Source organism: Gopherus flavomarginatus, chromosome 1, assembly GCF_025201925.1.
Source record: "Gopherus flavomarginatus isolate rGopFla2 chromosome 1, rGopFla2.mat.asm, whole genome shotgun sequence".
NCBI lineage: Eukaryota > Metazoa > Chordata > Testudines > Testudinidae > Gopherus > Gopherus flavomarginatus.
In genome coordinates, this window is record NC_066617.1 from 157,456,674 (window position 1) to 157,473,041 (window position 16,368).

The 16,368-nt window shown below is 47.0% G+C and overlaps 1 protein-coding gene across 2 annotated transcripts in view; it reads left to right on the forward strand.

The window, feature by feature from the left end:
• The window catches only part of POLQ (DNA polymerase theta), a 155,841-nt gene that overhangs the window by 41,097 nt on the left and 98,376 nt on the right, over window positions 1–16,368 (forward strand). The window contains exons 10-12 of one of the 2 annotated variants that reach the window (XM_050955976.1): window positions 2,362–2,504; window positions 4,657–4,861; window positions 14,539–14,681. In XM_050955976.1, coding sequence (XP_050811933.1) covers window positions 2,362–2,504; window positions 4,657–4,861; window positions 14,539–14,681 — 491 coding nt within the window. The remainder of the gene's footprint in view (window positions 1–2,361; window positions 2,505–4,656; window positions 4,862–14,538; window positions 14,682–16,368) is intronic. The other variant, XM_050955983.1, reaches the window with a different exon arrangement.

Sequence of the window (16,368 nt, forward strand, 5' to 3'; positions counted from 1 at the left end):
TGCTGATGTTCAACAATCACAACATAAGAACACACACTAGACTTTTAGTTTATAAAGTGGTGGTAATCCCAACTCTCTTCTATGGCTGTGAGACTTGGGTGACCTGTGGAAAACACCTGAAAAGCCTGGAACGTCAGCACCAGAACTTTGTTTGGAAGATCAACATAGTGTGAGGATTGCTACACTAATGCCAGGGTTTTTACAGAGGCCAACATCTTCAGTGTTGAGACCCTGATTATCCAGCATCAACTGGGTGTGCACGCCTGATGTACGCTTACCAGAACAGCTGTTGTACGCCCAACTCACCAAAGGAGAAAGGAAATGGGAGGCCAAAAGTAAGGTTTTAAAGACATCCTTGAGATAAACAAACATCAAGAGAGGTGACATCAATACCACACACTGGGAGATAGTAGCCCAGGACAGGGATAACTGGCAAACACTTGTCAGAGAGGGAACGTCCATTTTTTAAGGAAAATCGCCTTCCCTTGATCACAGAACAACACCAGAAAAGAAAAGACAGACAACTGACATGCAGCGATCACGGCCCAACCCTGACATCCAACATCACCTGTTACGTCTGCTAGCAAGCCTGTGGCTCAAGTATTAGACTCCTCAGTCACCAAAGGACCGATTGAAAAATAAACATCTGTGAAAGAGATCATCCTCAACCTCGAGGGATCACTGACAACAATATGACAAGGATATGTAAACTTGTTAAAACTTCCTAAATAGAGTGAGTGTGTGTGTGTGTGTATAATATAAATATAAATAAATTACTATATACGATTTTTAAGAATAAAAAGAGAGAAAAGAAATTTGGTTGACAAAAGAGGAAACAGAGACTAATTGTTGCTGTCAAGACTTCCGAATATTGGAGTATCTGGGGACTTGAGTTTTTTCATTTGATCTGAGTAGAATTAAACTTTTTAATGTTTCTAAATTGGATTATTCCTACTTCTTCTCTGTTTGCCAAAACTGAATGTCTCTCTCTCTTTCCATGGGAGAAGTGAGCAGGACTGTTTAGTATTGAGGAGCAGAAACCACGAAATTGGCCATGTTTCGCCTTTTTCCATTTCTGGATGGAGTTGTGCAGGATAGTGAATGGATTAGTTTCAGAACTACATACTGAACTAGCAGTTAGAGATGGACAAAACTTGTTGGATCATCCAGTTTTCTTCTCTCCAATGCAGGATTGTTCCTCAATGGCCAAAGCACTAGAAGAATCTGTCTAATCTCAAATGGTTAGCAGATTAGTTAGTTCTTTGTTTGAAAAGGAATATGTTTTCATCTGACTAAGATTGATTGTTGTAACTGTTTAGCACCTATCCGGAGACGTTGGCTCCAAATGTTTAATACACTTTCCCTCACTGGGAAGGTATCTTCTTCCATGACTTTTTTCCCCTTGTGGTTCACTTTATCATTATAGATAATATGACAATATGTGAATGTCATAAATATGTCAGTGGACAGTAGTTTTGGTTCACAACTTAGGGACCTTTGTATGGCTTTCCCTGCCTCCCTTGGAGTTTCCTAGGTATATGAATAACAGAGATTAAATTGTTAGCTGATACGTTAATGACTTCAGTACTTTTATATTGTTTCAACTGTAAAAGGGAAACTTTAAGTCTGGAGAACAAATGGTTACTAAGTTAGTCTCTTAAGGCTACTGTCTTAGAATCTGTAAAGCTATCAGGATATTAATATATTTTCAGTATGTTCTGAAGTATTGCTGTCAGACTGTATTAGAGAGGTGTCATTCAAGTGCTGTGTAGTTTTATCATCTGAGCTGCCTAGTTTCTGTCACATTTCACTTCTGTTTTCTCTCTGGATTTGTCACAGTCATTTCATCCTACAACAGAGGAGAGAGAAAAATGGACTCCTCTGCCTATTGTGGAACTAGTCGACTTCAGGACAAGCCAAGGCTTTCTCTGTCCTGAATTTTCCCTATTATTGGATCTAGTGAGTGCAGTGTCTGTTAATTAAACAGCATATGCCATCTGTTAACTGTCATGCGCCTGTGGAGCCATTCCACAGCATTGGGTAAACATTGTTAAGGATTGTACATATAAAATTGCTTGGCTTTTTAGCCAATATCACCCAAAGTGTTCACAAGGCAATTCTCTGATAATGTGTCCTTACTGAACTTTGTAGCTATTACAGCAAAATGGGCCAGATATCTAGGAGGAATGTTACCTGCAGTATATTGAAATTTCTTACTCATGATCTGTGTAAATTTAAATGATGTTCCTTGCATGAATTGATAGCTAAATAGTTTAAAAACTCTTCAAATTATGTCTTAATTGAAAATGTAGCTTGCTTTTCTTTTTATCTCTTTTTTTTTTTTTTTTTTTTTTCTCATAGGTGAGAGCATTCTAGTGTGCAAGTCCTCTGAGAGATCGAAAGGCATTGCTCTGCTTCAAGGATCACTCAAGCCTGTCCACAGCTGTTTGCTCAGAGGAGAGGGGGCAGGGGTTACCTCTAGCATGATACGAGCGATCCTGGAGGTATGGGGCACATGGAAAGGGACTAGAACTTCGTTTGCTCCATTATTCCACATAAGTTTAGGATGACTGCTTATGTGAGACTGTTAAACATACTTCACACCCATTCTTCTTCTGCTTCCCCATTACTTCAACCCAGACAGCTTCACATGAAAGTAATACATATCCATTTCAGTCTGTACTTGCAGCTGCAATGTAAAGATGGAGCTGAGATTGTTGTTAATTCAGAGAGGCAGTGACTCTGAAAATTTCATTTTGGGATTCCATCTTTGTGTCTCAGTGACTCCATATTAAATGTGCCCAGGCTATAGGTGGAAAAAGGTATCACTACTAGCACTGCATGTTTAAACAGAGATCTGAGGCAAAAGCTACACTACGAGCTAGAGGTGTGATACCCCTGTTTGTGTGCATATACTCGCGCTAGCTCTCATTGAGCTAGCACGGATATAAATAGTAGCATAGCTATGGTAGCATGGGTCGCAGAGTCATGGCTGGTCCATGCAGCGGATATATACTTTGCATAGCTCAGCTGCGCTTCTGTTCCTGCTACCTGTGCTACCATGGCTGTGCTGCTATTTATACTAATGCTAGCTGAATAAGAGTTAGCACAGGTATGTAGACTCATAGACTTTTAGGTCAGAAGGGACCATAATGATCTTCTTGTCTGACCTCCTGCACAACGCAGGCCACAGAATCTCACCCACCTACTCCTGTGACAACCCCCTGACCTATGTTTGAGCTATTGAAGTCCTCAACTTGTGGTTTAAAGACTTCAGGGTGCAAAGAATCCTCCAGCAGGTGACCCATGCCCCACGCTGCAGAGGAAGGCAACCCCCCCCCACCCCCCACGGCCTCTGTCTATTTGCCCTGGAGGAAAATTCCTTCCCAACCCCGAATATGGCGACCAGGGATACACAAGCAAGCCAATCACACCCCTAACTTGTAGTATAGACATGGCTTGAGAGTCAAACTAGATCGTTTAAATCATTAATACTAAGGTTCTGTAGACTAATTTAGGCCCTCGGTTATGCACCCCTTTTCTACTGATGTGATTAATTGGAACTTAGTAAGTAATTCTGTTAATGTACGAGAAATAGAATCCTGCTTGATCTCTCTTATGTGCACTCGTTCTGCAGGACTAATTGAAATAAAAAAGCAACAGAACTATTTTTTACCACTTATGTGAACTGATCTGACTCTAACATCTAGGGAGTAGATCTGTCCATTTTTACAAAGTTGCTTTTTAGGTTTTAAACATTTTTGTAATCCAGTTTTTTTCTTAATTGTTTTACATATAATCTCTTCTGAAGAAACTATGTTAGTATCTGGAGAGTGGTCAGATATGCCCCAGATTCTGTGTTTTTATTAGCAGTGAGAGGTGTACAGAGTATAGGGATCTCTAATTAAATGAACTGTTTTTAAAATGTAGCTCTCCAAAATGTCTCCCCTTTTGTTGGTAGTTAGTTTTTTTTTTTTTACTTTAAAAAAAATTTGAATTCACTACAGAATGTTTTTGTTACTAAGTCTCCCCTTGCCTCCAGCGCTGAGATAGTAACTCATGAAGAAAGAGGGTAATATATAATAATATAAAATCATAATACAAAAACCTCTACAAAACAGGAAGACGGTAATGGGATACGATATGTACATGTGTTTTTAAAAAACATACAAACCCACAAAACAAAAAACTTCAATAGATGAACAGCACTAGGGAGCATCCTGCTTCCTGGTTTGGTTGTTCTGTATCCAAAACTTAATGAATTATGTTTTACCCTTTTCTTAGAATCTCTCGGTGTCCAAGCAGTGAGTCTAGTTTTAATCTCCTTACCCTGAAAGGCTACTGTGTGCCTTACTGCCTCCAAAATGTTAGGATGTTCTTTAAATGGGGTTACTAATTCACTTTCTCCTGCAGTAAGCAATCTGATACAGTAGGCAGAGTCAAAAGCATCTTATCCTCTTTGTAAAATAAAGATAAACTGCCTTCACAGCTATCCTCCTCAGTGGTGGTAGGAGTTTGCAGCTGTTTTACCACATGTTCCTGTCACACCAAACTTTTTCTTTGGACCCATTATAGATCATTCTATTAATTTTTCATGTCTTTAAATTCTATGTTACTCTTTTGCACCTATGATGATCATGGAATTTTCTTTAACAGATCATAGTGGGTGGAGTGGCCAGCACTCCAGATGATGTGCGGACTTACGCTTCCTGCACACTCCTTGCTGCCAGTCTGAAAGACAGAGATCAAGAAAGTGAGAGAGATGAAGACAGAGCTCAGAATGGAGCTGTTGAGGCTTGTGTGAGATGGCTGCTAGAGAATGAGTTCATCCAGATTTTAGACTCTGGCAATGGAATGAAAGGTAAAAATGGATGCTTCTGGGTGTTATGCGTCCACATTGTCTGCTCTTTGAATGACTGTAATCTAGAGATTTTTGGCTGGGCAGTACTTCAAGAGCTAAGTGTAAATTTATAATTAGCTTTCTGAGATTTAGCCAAAAAAGCTTTAGCAGATACTGGCATTTGATTAGGATGCCATGAATTCAGTTTTTTCATTAATTTATTTTTGGTATGTGTTTAAGAAAAAGCAGTTCTTCATGGTGTGACCTCTGCAGATCCCCACTAAGACTCATGTGTTCTAGCTTACAAGTCATGGAATTACAAAGCATATGGAGTATGTGAACACTGACCATGGACATGATATTTCGGATTCTTTAATCTTAGTTCCTCTTCTTTTGCCAGCAAAATTGGCCCTGACATTTCCTCTCGTTCTGTTTCACTAGACATTTAGTTTGGGATACTTTCTATTTAGGATAGTTAAGTTTTTAATGTTTTGTTCAGTTAAAGATAGGAAATCTCATTGCTGTTGGTGTCTAAGGGTACATCTACACTACCTGCTGGATTGGCGGGTGGTGATCGATCTATCGGATCGATTTATTGCGTCTAGTGTAGACATGATAAATCAATCACCGATCTTTCTGCCATCGACTCCTGTACTCCACCTTGGCGAGAGGTGGAAGTGGAGTTGACAGGGGAGCAGCAGCAGTCTACCCCGCGCTGTGAGGTAAGTCGACCTAAGATACGCAACTTCAGTTACGCTATTCTCGTAGCTGAAGTTGTGTGTCTTAGGTCAATTCCCCTCAGTGTAGACCAGGCCTTAGATCCAGCATGGTGATTCCAGTGAAACATTATACTTTTAAAAGGTGTGCTTTGTGTGGCATAAAAATTCCCAACCCAGATCCCCAGCACATGTGGGACATCTGCATTTCGATTTTGATATGTTACGCTTTCACCCCATTAAAATTGCAGCCTCAGAGACTTTGTTTAATGTTCAGTTTGGGAGGCAAGAAAGTTACTTACTCATAACTGAAGTTCACTGAATATGTTACCTCTGTAGATCCACACTGGCCCTCCCTTTTTCCCTGCATCTTCAGCTGTTGTTATTAGCCAGAGGAAGTGGAGACAACCTGAGAAGGGGCAGTCCCTTTCATAATTTCAGTTTGGAAAGTGTTCATGCTCTTCTTACTGTTCACACTGTTTTCTAAGGTTCAGAGACCTTCAAGCAAAAGAGTGCCACTCCTACAGTTGCAATATAGTTGGAGAATCCCAGCTGCTGGTCACTTTAGTGTTTTCTAATATAAAAATAAGAGAGACAACATGAGAATATTGAGGGGGGCTGTATTTTTTTTTTTTTTTTTAAATTTTAAAAAGAGAAATATGTAACTCCAGTTTTGGACAACAGGAACAAAGGGGTGGGTATGACGGGGTTCCCAGGGTGCAGCCTGGTACTGTGGGACCACTGTGCCCCCTTAACTCTCCAGCCTGGGCTGTCTTTCACAATGCTTTGCTAGTGACAAGCAGCAAACCCCTCCAGGTGCTGTGATCACTCAACACAAGCACATGTGGAGCCCCACACCCAGCTAGATTGAAATGAATGCTCCCAGAGCCACTCATGGATGACACAGAGAAAGGCACCAGCCAAATCTTCCCAGCCTTGTACCTCAGGAATATACTGTCTTGCACTGCTCAAGATGAGCAGTGCAAGTTTATTAATTGGTTCACTACTTCATCAATGGAAAGTGGATATATATCAGCCATTGTGAACTTGGGCAGATTTACCAAACACTTCAGGCAAACTCACTGGAAAAGATAAAACAGTAAAACAAGTTTTTGACTACAGAAGATGGATTTTAAATTGTTATAAGTAAGGCTACCATTTAATCACAGAGGTCACGGCAGCCACGGATTGTGACACTTCACTGGACCTCCATGACTTCTTGGGGTTCAGCAGTCAACAGCTGTGGCTGGAGCCGAGGATGGGGCTGGAGCCAGGTCTATGCTTCCCTGCCCTGAGTCAGGGGCTGCAACCAAGGCCATGTGCTCCTACCCCATGGCTGCAGCTGGGGCCATGCTCTGCACACCTGCCCCGTGGTGTGGACTGCAGCTGCGGCCATGTGCCCCTGCCCCAGGGCTTACGCAGGGGGGATGAACCAGATCTGTGTTCTTCTGTCCCACAGTGGAGGCTGAAGCGGTGGCTGTGTGCCCCTACCCCACAGTGGTGGTTGTAACTGGGCCGTTTGCCCCTGCCCCACGACCCCTGCCAGGGGCTGAAGTGGAGGCGTACTCCCTCTTCCATTGGGGGCTGCAGCTGGGGCTGTGTGCCCCGTTCCGCCGTGAGAGCTGTAACCGTCCAGTGGCTTCCACCAGGGATTGCACTGGGGTCGTGTGCCCCTGCCCCACGGCTTCCATGAAGGTCTGCAGCTGGAGCTGTGCATCCCTGCCTTGCAGCTTCCACAGGGGGCTGCAGCTGGAGCCGTGCACCTTTCCCCATGGATTGTACAGTTATTTTTAGTAAAAGTCATGCACTGGTCACGGGCTCTGTGAATTTTTGTTTGTTGCCCGTGACCTGTCTGTGACTTTTACTAAAAATAACCGTGACAAAAATCTTAGCCTTAATTATAAGCGATAGGCAAAGATTCAGAGTTAGTTACCAAAATAAAATATAAGCACGCAGTCTAAACTTTCAACCCTATTAGACTGGGCAACATCTAGATTGAGTAGTTCTTCTTCGAGTGATTGCTCATATCCATTCCAGTTAGGTGTGCGCGCGCCGCGTGCGCGTTCATCGGAAGACTTTTTACCCTAGCAACACTCGGTGGGTCGGCTGGGCGCCCCCTGGAGTGGCGCCACTATGGCACGGGATATATACCCCAGCCGATCCAGCCACCCTTCAGTTCCTTCTTACCGCCCGTGTCGGTCGTTGGAACAGTGGAGCGCGAGTTAGCTGAACTCCATTTCCCTAGCTACTCGTAGTTCTCATTCGTTATCGTGTATATAGTTATAATCCTCTTTTTTTCTTTACTAGCATAGTTAGTTAGCGGGGTTCGGGGAGTAGCCGCTTCCCCGCACCCGGTGCCAGAGCCCATGCCCAGCTCACCGAGTTTCAAACCGTGCTTGGCTTGCCATAAGCCGATGCTGACAGGAGATCTGCACGACTCCTGTTTGAAGTGCCTCGGGGAATCGCACTTGATAGCTGAGTGCCCCATTTGCAAAGCTTTCAAGCCGAAAACAAAAAAGGAGCGAGACATAAGGCTTAAGCAGCTCCTCATGGAGGCCTCCCTCACCCCTCCACTTTCAGAACCAAGCGCCGGTCAGTCGGTGGCACCGATACGCCTAAGGACTCACGGCACCGGATGTTGCCGGCACCGAAGTTAGCTCAACGACACTCCCTCTCCCCGAGGTTGAGAAAGGCCAAGACTCCTGCTACTTCGGCACCGACCGCACCGCAGCCAGAGAGTACGCCTAAGTCGGATCGCCTGGCGCTGACGCCCACTGCGGCATCGACTAAATCGGCACCGTCGATTCCGGTCCTACAAGGGCCGTCGAGTCCGGTGCCTGATAGCTCCTCGGCGCGTGCCATGGTAGAGCTCACCATTCCGTCCACGCCAGAGGCATTCTCAGCGGCGAGAGACCTGATCGCCCTGACAGACTCGGTACTGCCTCTACCCCTGGCACCGCCGGTGAGGGTAATCCAATCCATAGGCAAGCCGACCTTGATTAGACCACCCTCTGTTGGCGCAGCTGACCAGCACCGTTCACGATCGCGGTCCCGCAGATGCTCCAGGTCCAGACGGCACTCCCGCTCTCGACACTGTTCGCAGTCCTGGCACCGTTCTACTACCCGGCACTGGTCAGACTCACGGCACCGGTTGGACTCTCGTTCACCGGCTCATTACCCGCAGCACCTCTCCAGTTCATGGCACCGCTCCAGGCACCATGCCTACCGAAGGCAGTCACAACGCCGAGATTCGAGATCTCGGTCGACCTCCCGGCACCGATCTGGTTGCAGGTCCCGCTCTCGATCCCGGTACCGATATGCATCCCGGCACCAGTCCCCGATACCGAGGGGAGCCAGGTCCGTTGGAACATCTGCATGAGGCTTCTCCGCTCCTCCATGGCCATCCAGGCATACATCTGTGTCCTCCTACGTGGACAGCTACTATGGTCAAGACCACGATTCCGATGTGCCCATCGGAGTGTTTCAAGAAGCCCGGTCTCAGGACCCAGGACCTCACCAGTGATCCTTTTGGACACCTTGGGCGTACTACCAGGCCCAAGGTGCTCCACTAGTTCCGACCCGCTCCACTTCATCAGAGCACCGAGCACCAAAGGCCACAGTTAGTCGTCGTCCTCTACCCGAGACGGAGGACCCACTAGTCCACCCACCGGGTTCCCCGGTGCCACTGGAGCAGGAACCGGCGCAGGAGCAAGAAGCCATACAGGACCCGCTCATCCCCGTCGTTTCATCTTCTTCCTCTCCAGATGAGGCAGTGGCAGAGACTTCCTCCTTGGGGCCGCCTCCAATAGACCTAAGAGCCCATCAGGACCTCCTCAGGAGAGTGGCACTCAACATGGACCTCCAGGTGGAGGAGGTCCCGGAGGTCGAGGACCCTGTAGTGAGCATCCTCTCGGCAGGTGCCCCCACTAGGGTGGCTTTGCCCTTCATCAGGACCATCCAGGCTAATGCAGAGACCTTATGGCAGTCCTCAGCCTCCATCCCCCCTACGGCAAAGGGGGTCGAGTGCAAATACATGGTATCTCTCGGGGGTATGAGCATCTATATGTCCTCCCTCGTCACTGGTTGTCCAATCGGTTAACGAGAGGGAGCACCATGGCCAACAGGCCCCAGCCCCAAAGTCAAAAGAGGCTAGGCGAATGGATCTACTCGGCCGCAAGGTGTATTCGGCAGGCGCCCTACAGCTCCGGGTGGCAAATCAGCAGGCTCTACTGAGCCGTTATAGCTACAACACCTGGGCAGAGGTGGGTAGATATACAGAGCTATTCCCCCCGGACTCCCGCCAGGAATTCGCTGCATTTCTAGAGGAGGGGAAAAAGGTGGCCAGAACCTCCCTCTAGGCTTCTCTAGATGCGGCCACTCGGCAGCCAGAACTCTGGCCTCCGGTATCACCATGAGACTCCTCGCATGGCTACAGGTGTCCAACCTACCGCCTGAATTACAATAATCATCCAGGACTTACCCTTCGACGGCAAGGGTCTGTTCTCGGAGAAGACTGACCCCAGGCTACAAAGCTTGAAAGACAACAGGGTCATCATGCGCTCCTTGGGCATGCATACACCTGTGACCCAACGCAGACCTTTCCATCCCCAGACTCACCGCCCATACTTTGTGCCCAGACACAGGCAAGACTTTAGTAGATTGTGCAGGTGGGGTGACCGTAGACGCCAGTCCAGACCCCAAGGGGCCTAAAACCACGGCTCCTCAAAACCACCAGCGGGGCCTAAGTCTACCTTTTGAAGGCACACCCGAGGACGGCGTACCAGTTTCAGGACAGGATCCTTTTCCTCCCTTCTCCAACTGCCTCTCCTACTTCCTCCTGGCGTGGTCCCAGTTGACCTCAGACCTCTGGGTCCTAGGCACTGTGAAACAAAGATACCACCCCCAATTTGTTTCATCCCCACCTTCCCACTCTCCCACCCGGTCCCTCTTCAGGGACCCCTCTCACGAGCAGTTCCTCCTACAAGAGGTGCAGACGCTCCTCGCCATAGGAGCAACAGAGGAGGTGTCGCAAAACGAGAAGGTCAAAGGGTTTTACTCCCGTTACTTTCTGATCCCCAAGTCGAAAGGAGGCCTCAGGCCCATCCTAGACCTGCGAGGCTTCAACAAGTTCATGATAAAGTTGAAGTTCCGCATGGTCTCCCTAGGGACCATTATCCCATCCTTGGATCCTGGAGACTGGTATGCTGCCCTCAATATGAAGGACATGTACTTTCACATAGCCATTTTTCCTCCACACAGGAGGTACCTTCGCTTTGTAGCCAACCACCAGCGCTTCTAGTTCACGGTCCTCCCCTTTGCCCTCTCCACGGCCCCAAGGGTGTTTACAAAGTGCATGGCCGTAGTCGCCGCACACCTCCGCCGACGTCGGATACACATATTCCCGTATCTGGACGACTGGCTCATCAGAGGGACCTCCGAGACACAGGTCAGACAGCATACAGACATTGTCAGGGACCTATTCACACGCTGAGACCTGATGCTCAATGTGGAGAAATCCACACTGGTCCCCACACAAAGGCTAGACTTCATAGGAGCTACCCTGGACTCCAATCTAGCCAAGGCCTGCCTACCTACCCCAGCTGCGATTCCAGGCAATGGCAACAATCATTCGAGGTCTGCAGAACTTCCCGACGATCTCGGCTCGCACTTGTCTCGGTCTCCTAGGTCACATGGTTACCTGTACTTATGTGACCAAACATGCCAGGCTCCGCCTCCGACCCCTCCAAACGTGGCTCAACTCGGTCTACCGTCCAGGCAGGGACCCGATAGACACAATAGTCACCATTCCCCTGAGCACCCTATGCTCCCTCGACTGGTGGCTAACTCCCTCCCTGGTATGTGCAGGGTAACCGTTCCATCCACCACAACCTTCATTGTCCCTGACGACGGACGCGTCATCTCTCGGATGGGGGGCTCACCTCAGACACCTTCATACCCAGGGCCTTTGGTCACCACAGGAGCTGACGCTTCACATAAATGTCCGAGAGCTGAGATCGGTCCGCCTGGTGTGCCAGACATTCCAGCAGCATCTACACGGCCGTTGTGTCTCAGTGTTTACGGACAACACAACGGCCATGTATTGTATTAACAAACAGGGAGAGACTTGATCTTCCCCCCTCTGTCAGGAAACCATCCGACTCTGGGACTTCTGCATAGCCCACTCGATAGACCTGGTAGCGTCCTTTCTCCCAGGGGTTCGGAACACTTTAGCGGATCAGCTGAGCAGATCCTTCCTCTGCCACGAATAGTCGATAAGACCAGATGTTATTCATTCGGTCTTCCAGAAGTGGGGCTTTCCCCACATAGACCTGTTCGCCTCTCACACGAACAGGAAATGCCAAGCGTTCTGCTCCTTCCAGGGCCTTCCACTGGGATCAATCTCGGATGCATTCCTCATGTCGTGGAAACACTGGCTGCTCTATGCCTTCCCTCTGTTCCTGCTGGTTCACAAGGTCCTGATAAAACTCCGCAGGGACAGAGCACACCTAATCATGATCGCGCCAGTGTGGCCCAGACAGCACTAGTATACCACACTGCTCAACCTGTCCATAGCCAGCCCAATTACCCTGCCTCTCCACCCGGACCTCATAACACGACCACGGCAATCTTCACCACCCGGACCTGCAGGCCCTCCACCTCACGGCGTGGCTCCTGTGTGGCTAAACAGGTCGGAGTTACGCTGCTTCACTCCGATACAACATATACTCCTGAGTAGCAGAAAGCCTTCCACTCAGTCAACATATCTGGCCAAGTGGAAATGTTTCTCCTGCTGGTGTGAAATGCAGAATACTACTCCCTCTCAGGTCTCAATCCCCACTATCTTGAACTACCTCTGGTCCCTTAAGCAGCAGGGCCTGGCAATATCTCTGAGGGTGCACTTGGCGGCCATCTCCACATTCCATCCAGGGGAGAGTGGACACTCCGTGTTTTCCCATCCTTTAGTCACTAGATTTCTCAAGGGCCTGGAGCGCCTCTACCCCCAAGTACGCCACCCTTCCCCTACCTGGGACCTTAATCTAGTCCTAAGCAGGCTTATGCTTCCACCATTCAAGCCGTTGGCAACTTGCTCGCTGCTATATCTGTCCTGGAAGACAGTTTTCTTAGTAGCCATTACATCAGCCAGACGAGTCTCCGAGCTTCGAGCGCTCACGGTGGACCCACCGCATACTGTCTTTCACAAGGACAAGGTACAGTTGCGACTGCATTCGGCGTTCCTCCCTAAGGTGATGTCGGCCTTCCATACCAATCAGGACATCTTCCTTCCAGTCTTCTTCCCGAAGCCTCACTCATCTCGGCGGGAACAGCAGTTACACTCCTTGGATGTCCATAGGGCGCTTGCTTTTTATATCGATTGGACGAAGCCCTTCTGGAAATCGCCCCAACTCTTCATTGCAGTGGCTGACCGGATGAAAGGCCTACCTGTCTCCTCCCAGAGGATCTCCTCTTGGGTGATGGCGTGCATCCGCACGTGCTATGACCTGGCTCATGTTCCCTCAGGCCATCTCACTGCACATTCTACCAGAGCTCAGGCTTCATCAGCTGCCTTCCTGGCCCATGTACCAATCTAGGAGATATGTCGCGCATCTATCTGGTCCTCGGTCCACAGCTTTGCTTTGCACTATGCTCTGGTCCAACAATCTAGAGATGATGCAGCCTTTGGCGCAGCGGTTTTGCACTCTGCCACATCTCACTCCGACACCACCGCCTAGGTAAGGCTTGGGAATCACCTAACTGGAATGGATATGAGCAATCACTCGAAGAAGAAAAGACGGTTACTTACCTTTGTAACTGTTGTTCTTCGAGATGTGTTGCTCATATCCATTCCAAACTCACCCTCCTTCCCCACTGTCGGAGTAGCCGGCAAGAAGGAACTGAAGGGTGGCTGGGTTGGCAGGGGTGTATATCCGGTGCCATAGCGGCGCCACTCCAGGGGGCGCCCAACCGACCCGCCGAGTGTTGCTAGGGTAAAAAGTCTTCCAACGGACGTGCATGCGGCGCGCACACACCTAACTGGAATGGATATGAGCAACACATCTCAAAGAACAACAGTTACAAAGGTGAGTAACCGTCTTTTTCTCACCCACCGAATATTGCAATTCATAGTACACAGGTTTCACCCTTGAACCCTGGGCCAGTCTTCTCTGTTGGAGTCTTCAGTCTTCTGAGTGTCTTTGTTGCTTGCAACATAAGTGGGAGAAGGAGAAAAGGCCAAGCATAGGGCCACTGTGTTCTTTTTTTATACCCATAGTCCCATGTGCTTGGAGAACACGAGTCCAGGCATGTCTGGTGGGCATTGCTGAGTCCCCAGGCAAGGCTGACCAATTCCTCTGATGTGGCCTTGTGCAAATGAGTCATTGAATTGTAGCTCCCTTGCTGAACAATGGCTGTTGATGGTTGTTCGACGCATGCCTGGGCATCGGTTACTTTCCTTTCTGTTGTCTCTGGGGAGCTAATATCTGGCTGATTCCCCAACTTACAGCGTGTGTTACTGACAACCATACAACACAATCTTTTATATACTATACTTATATACTAATGATATACATACTTAGATAGGCTACGATCTGCTGAAAGTATTGTTCTTTTTCCTGATACCTCTCATGGCCTAATGTATATACTGTATATATAACAATTATATATAAATAAGGAATATGGGGGTTACATGGTGCTCCCCCAAGGTATAGAGTGTCACAGTGGGATTTACATCAGGTTTTTTATTTGACTTATAATTGTCTCTCATTCAGCTGGAGCACAGGATTGAGAGCCTGAGTTTTGATCCCAGCTCTGAGGCTAACTAGCCTTTGGTGAGGCATTTAGACTTCCAGTGTTAGTTTCCCATCTGTAAAATGGAGAAATACTCCTCTTCCCCAAAGACGGTTTATTAATATTTATAAAGCACTTTCCAAATTGAAAATTAAGTATTAGCTTTTGTGTAATATTAAATGCCTGTTTCTCTTACAGCAGAGGTCTATCGTCCAACACATCTTGGCACTGCTACTCTTTCCTCTTCTCTGTCACCAACTGAGGCCCTGGGAATCTTTGCTGACCTCCAGAGAGCTATGAAGGGTTTTGTTCTGGAGAATGACCTGCATATTCTCTATTTGGTAGGTTCCTTGTTTGTCTCTCTATAGCAGCTTTAGTTGTACAGGTGAGGGAGAAGAGAATACACAGCATTTTGGATTCAAGGATCTCTTGCTTTGTTTTTGTTCAGGTGGTCCCTCATGGGAAAATGTTTTGAAAAGCATTCAATTCAGGGTGGATAAAAATTGATGACTTAAAAAATTAAATCAGATTATTTCATTTTAAATTGGATTTTTTTATTTAAATTAAATTAAGTTCCCATGCTTTTGGTTGGACAGTATAGTGGTCACTGAACACATTATGCACCTCCATGATGTTCTGTCCTGAGCCAAATCTGGCACGTTACAGGGTAGGATGTCTGAGGGACAGGTATCTGTTGACGCTGTTCAGTCATCATGTTTCAAGTCTTCTCGGGGTTTTTCCATCCTGCTTTCATTGGGTCAAAATTGGAGGTGATTCTTACAGGAAAGTTGGTAGGCATTCGGAGTAGATGAGCATGCCACCTTAAAAAACATTGGGTGACAGTTTTGAGAGAGCAAGACCTGTTTAGTTAGAAAACATCTCTTCATTTGACATGAAATCGTACTACTTGATGTTCTCAATCATTCGGTGATGCTTCATATGAAGCAGTGAGGGGCCATCTTTCAGTCCAAGAGGTCAGAATACTGACCATAGTAGCATTATATAGCCTCAGCTTTGTTGGTTTAGGAAAGATGTTCTTAATGAGACACCTCATTATGAACAGCGCTTTTGCGGCGCAGGCTTCACATTTTCTCGGTGATGCCCCTGTTATCAACAACAGAAGTGAGATAGAGGAAATCACTGACAGTCTTGACGGGGTTGTCATCCACTAAGATGCTAGGGCCAGCAGTATGTTCGAGATTAAAACCAAAAATCTTCCAGTTGCCATTCTAAACAATTTTCAGGCTGACTTTTGCCACTGAGCTTTCCACGATTAGTTCATCTGTTGATTCAGTAACTAATGCTATGTCATCAGCAAAATCTATGTCAAGGAGATTCTTATCATCAAGGCGTATGTATTGACTTAGTCCCTGGTTAAGCACCTAATTTATGATGGTATTGAAGAGTTCTGGAGTTGCAATGCATCCTTATCAAATGCCCAGTCTAATTTGGAAGATGATTTTTTTTTTTCTATTTACAAGAACCTAGCTTGAGGAGGCATATAGAAGAGTTCTCCAGAGTTTGTCAGGAAGGCCTGCAAGTTTCAAGATCAGTCAAAGTGATTCGCTGACAGCAGAATCAAATGTGGTTGATTGTGCGTTGTGGTGCATAATGCAATGTGAACAGGGCATTTCAGTTCTCATGCCTTTTCAGTATGCTGGCGCACTGAAGAATTGCTCCATCATGGAATGGCTGGGAATGAAGCCAGCATATCGTGGTCTTCTCTTGCTCATTAAGATATCATTAAGGTTAAGATATCAGTGGTCTTCTCTTGCTCAGATGAGCAAGACAGAAGGAAAAACTTTCCCGGGAACAGGTAGATGAGTAATGCTGTGATGTTGCAGCAGTCTTGTTTGCTGCCTTTACATTTCCAAAGCTACAAAATAATGCTTTTTTGCCAGTGGGACTGGACTGAGTCTGTTCTTCAGATGATATTCAACAGCATGTGCAGCCACAAACGAATAGCTTGTCCCATGCTTTTTAATGCTTCTGCAGGAATTCCACAGTTTCCTGCTGTCTTATTTTCCT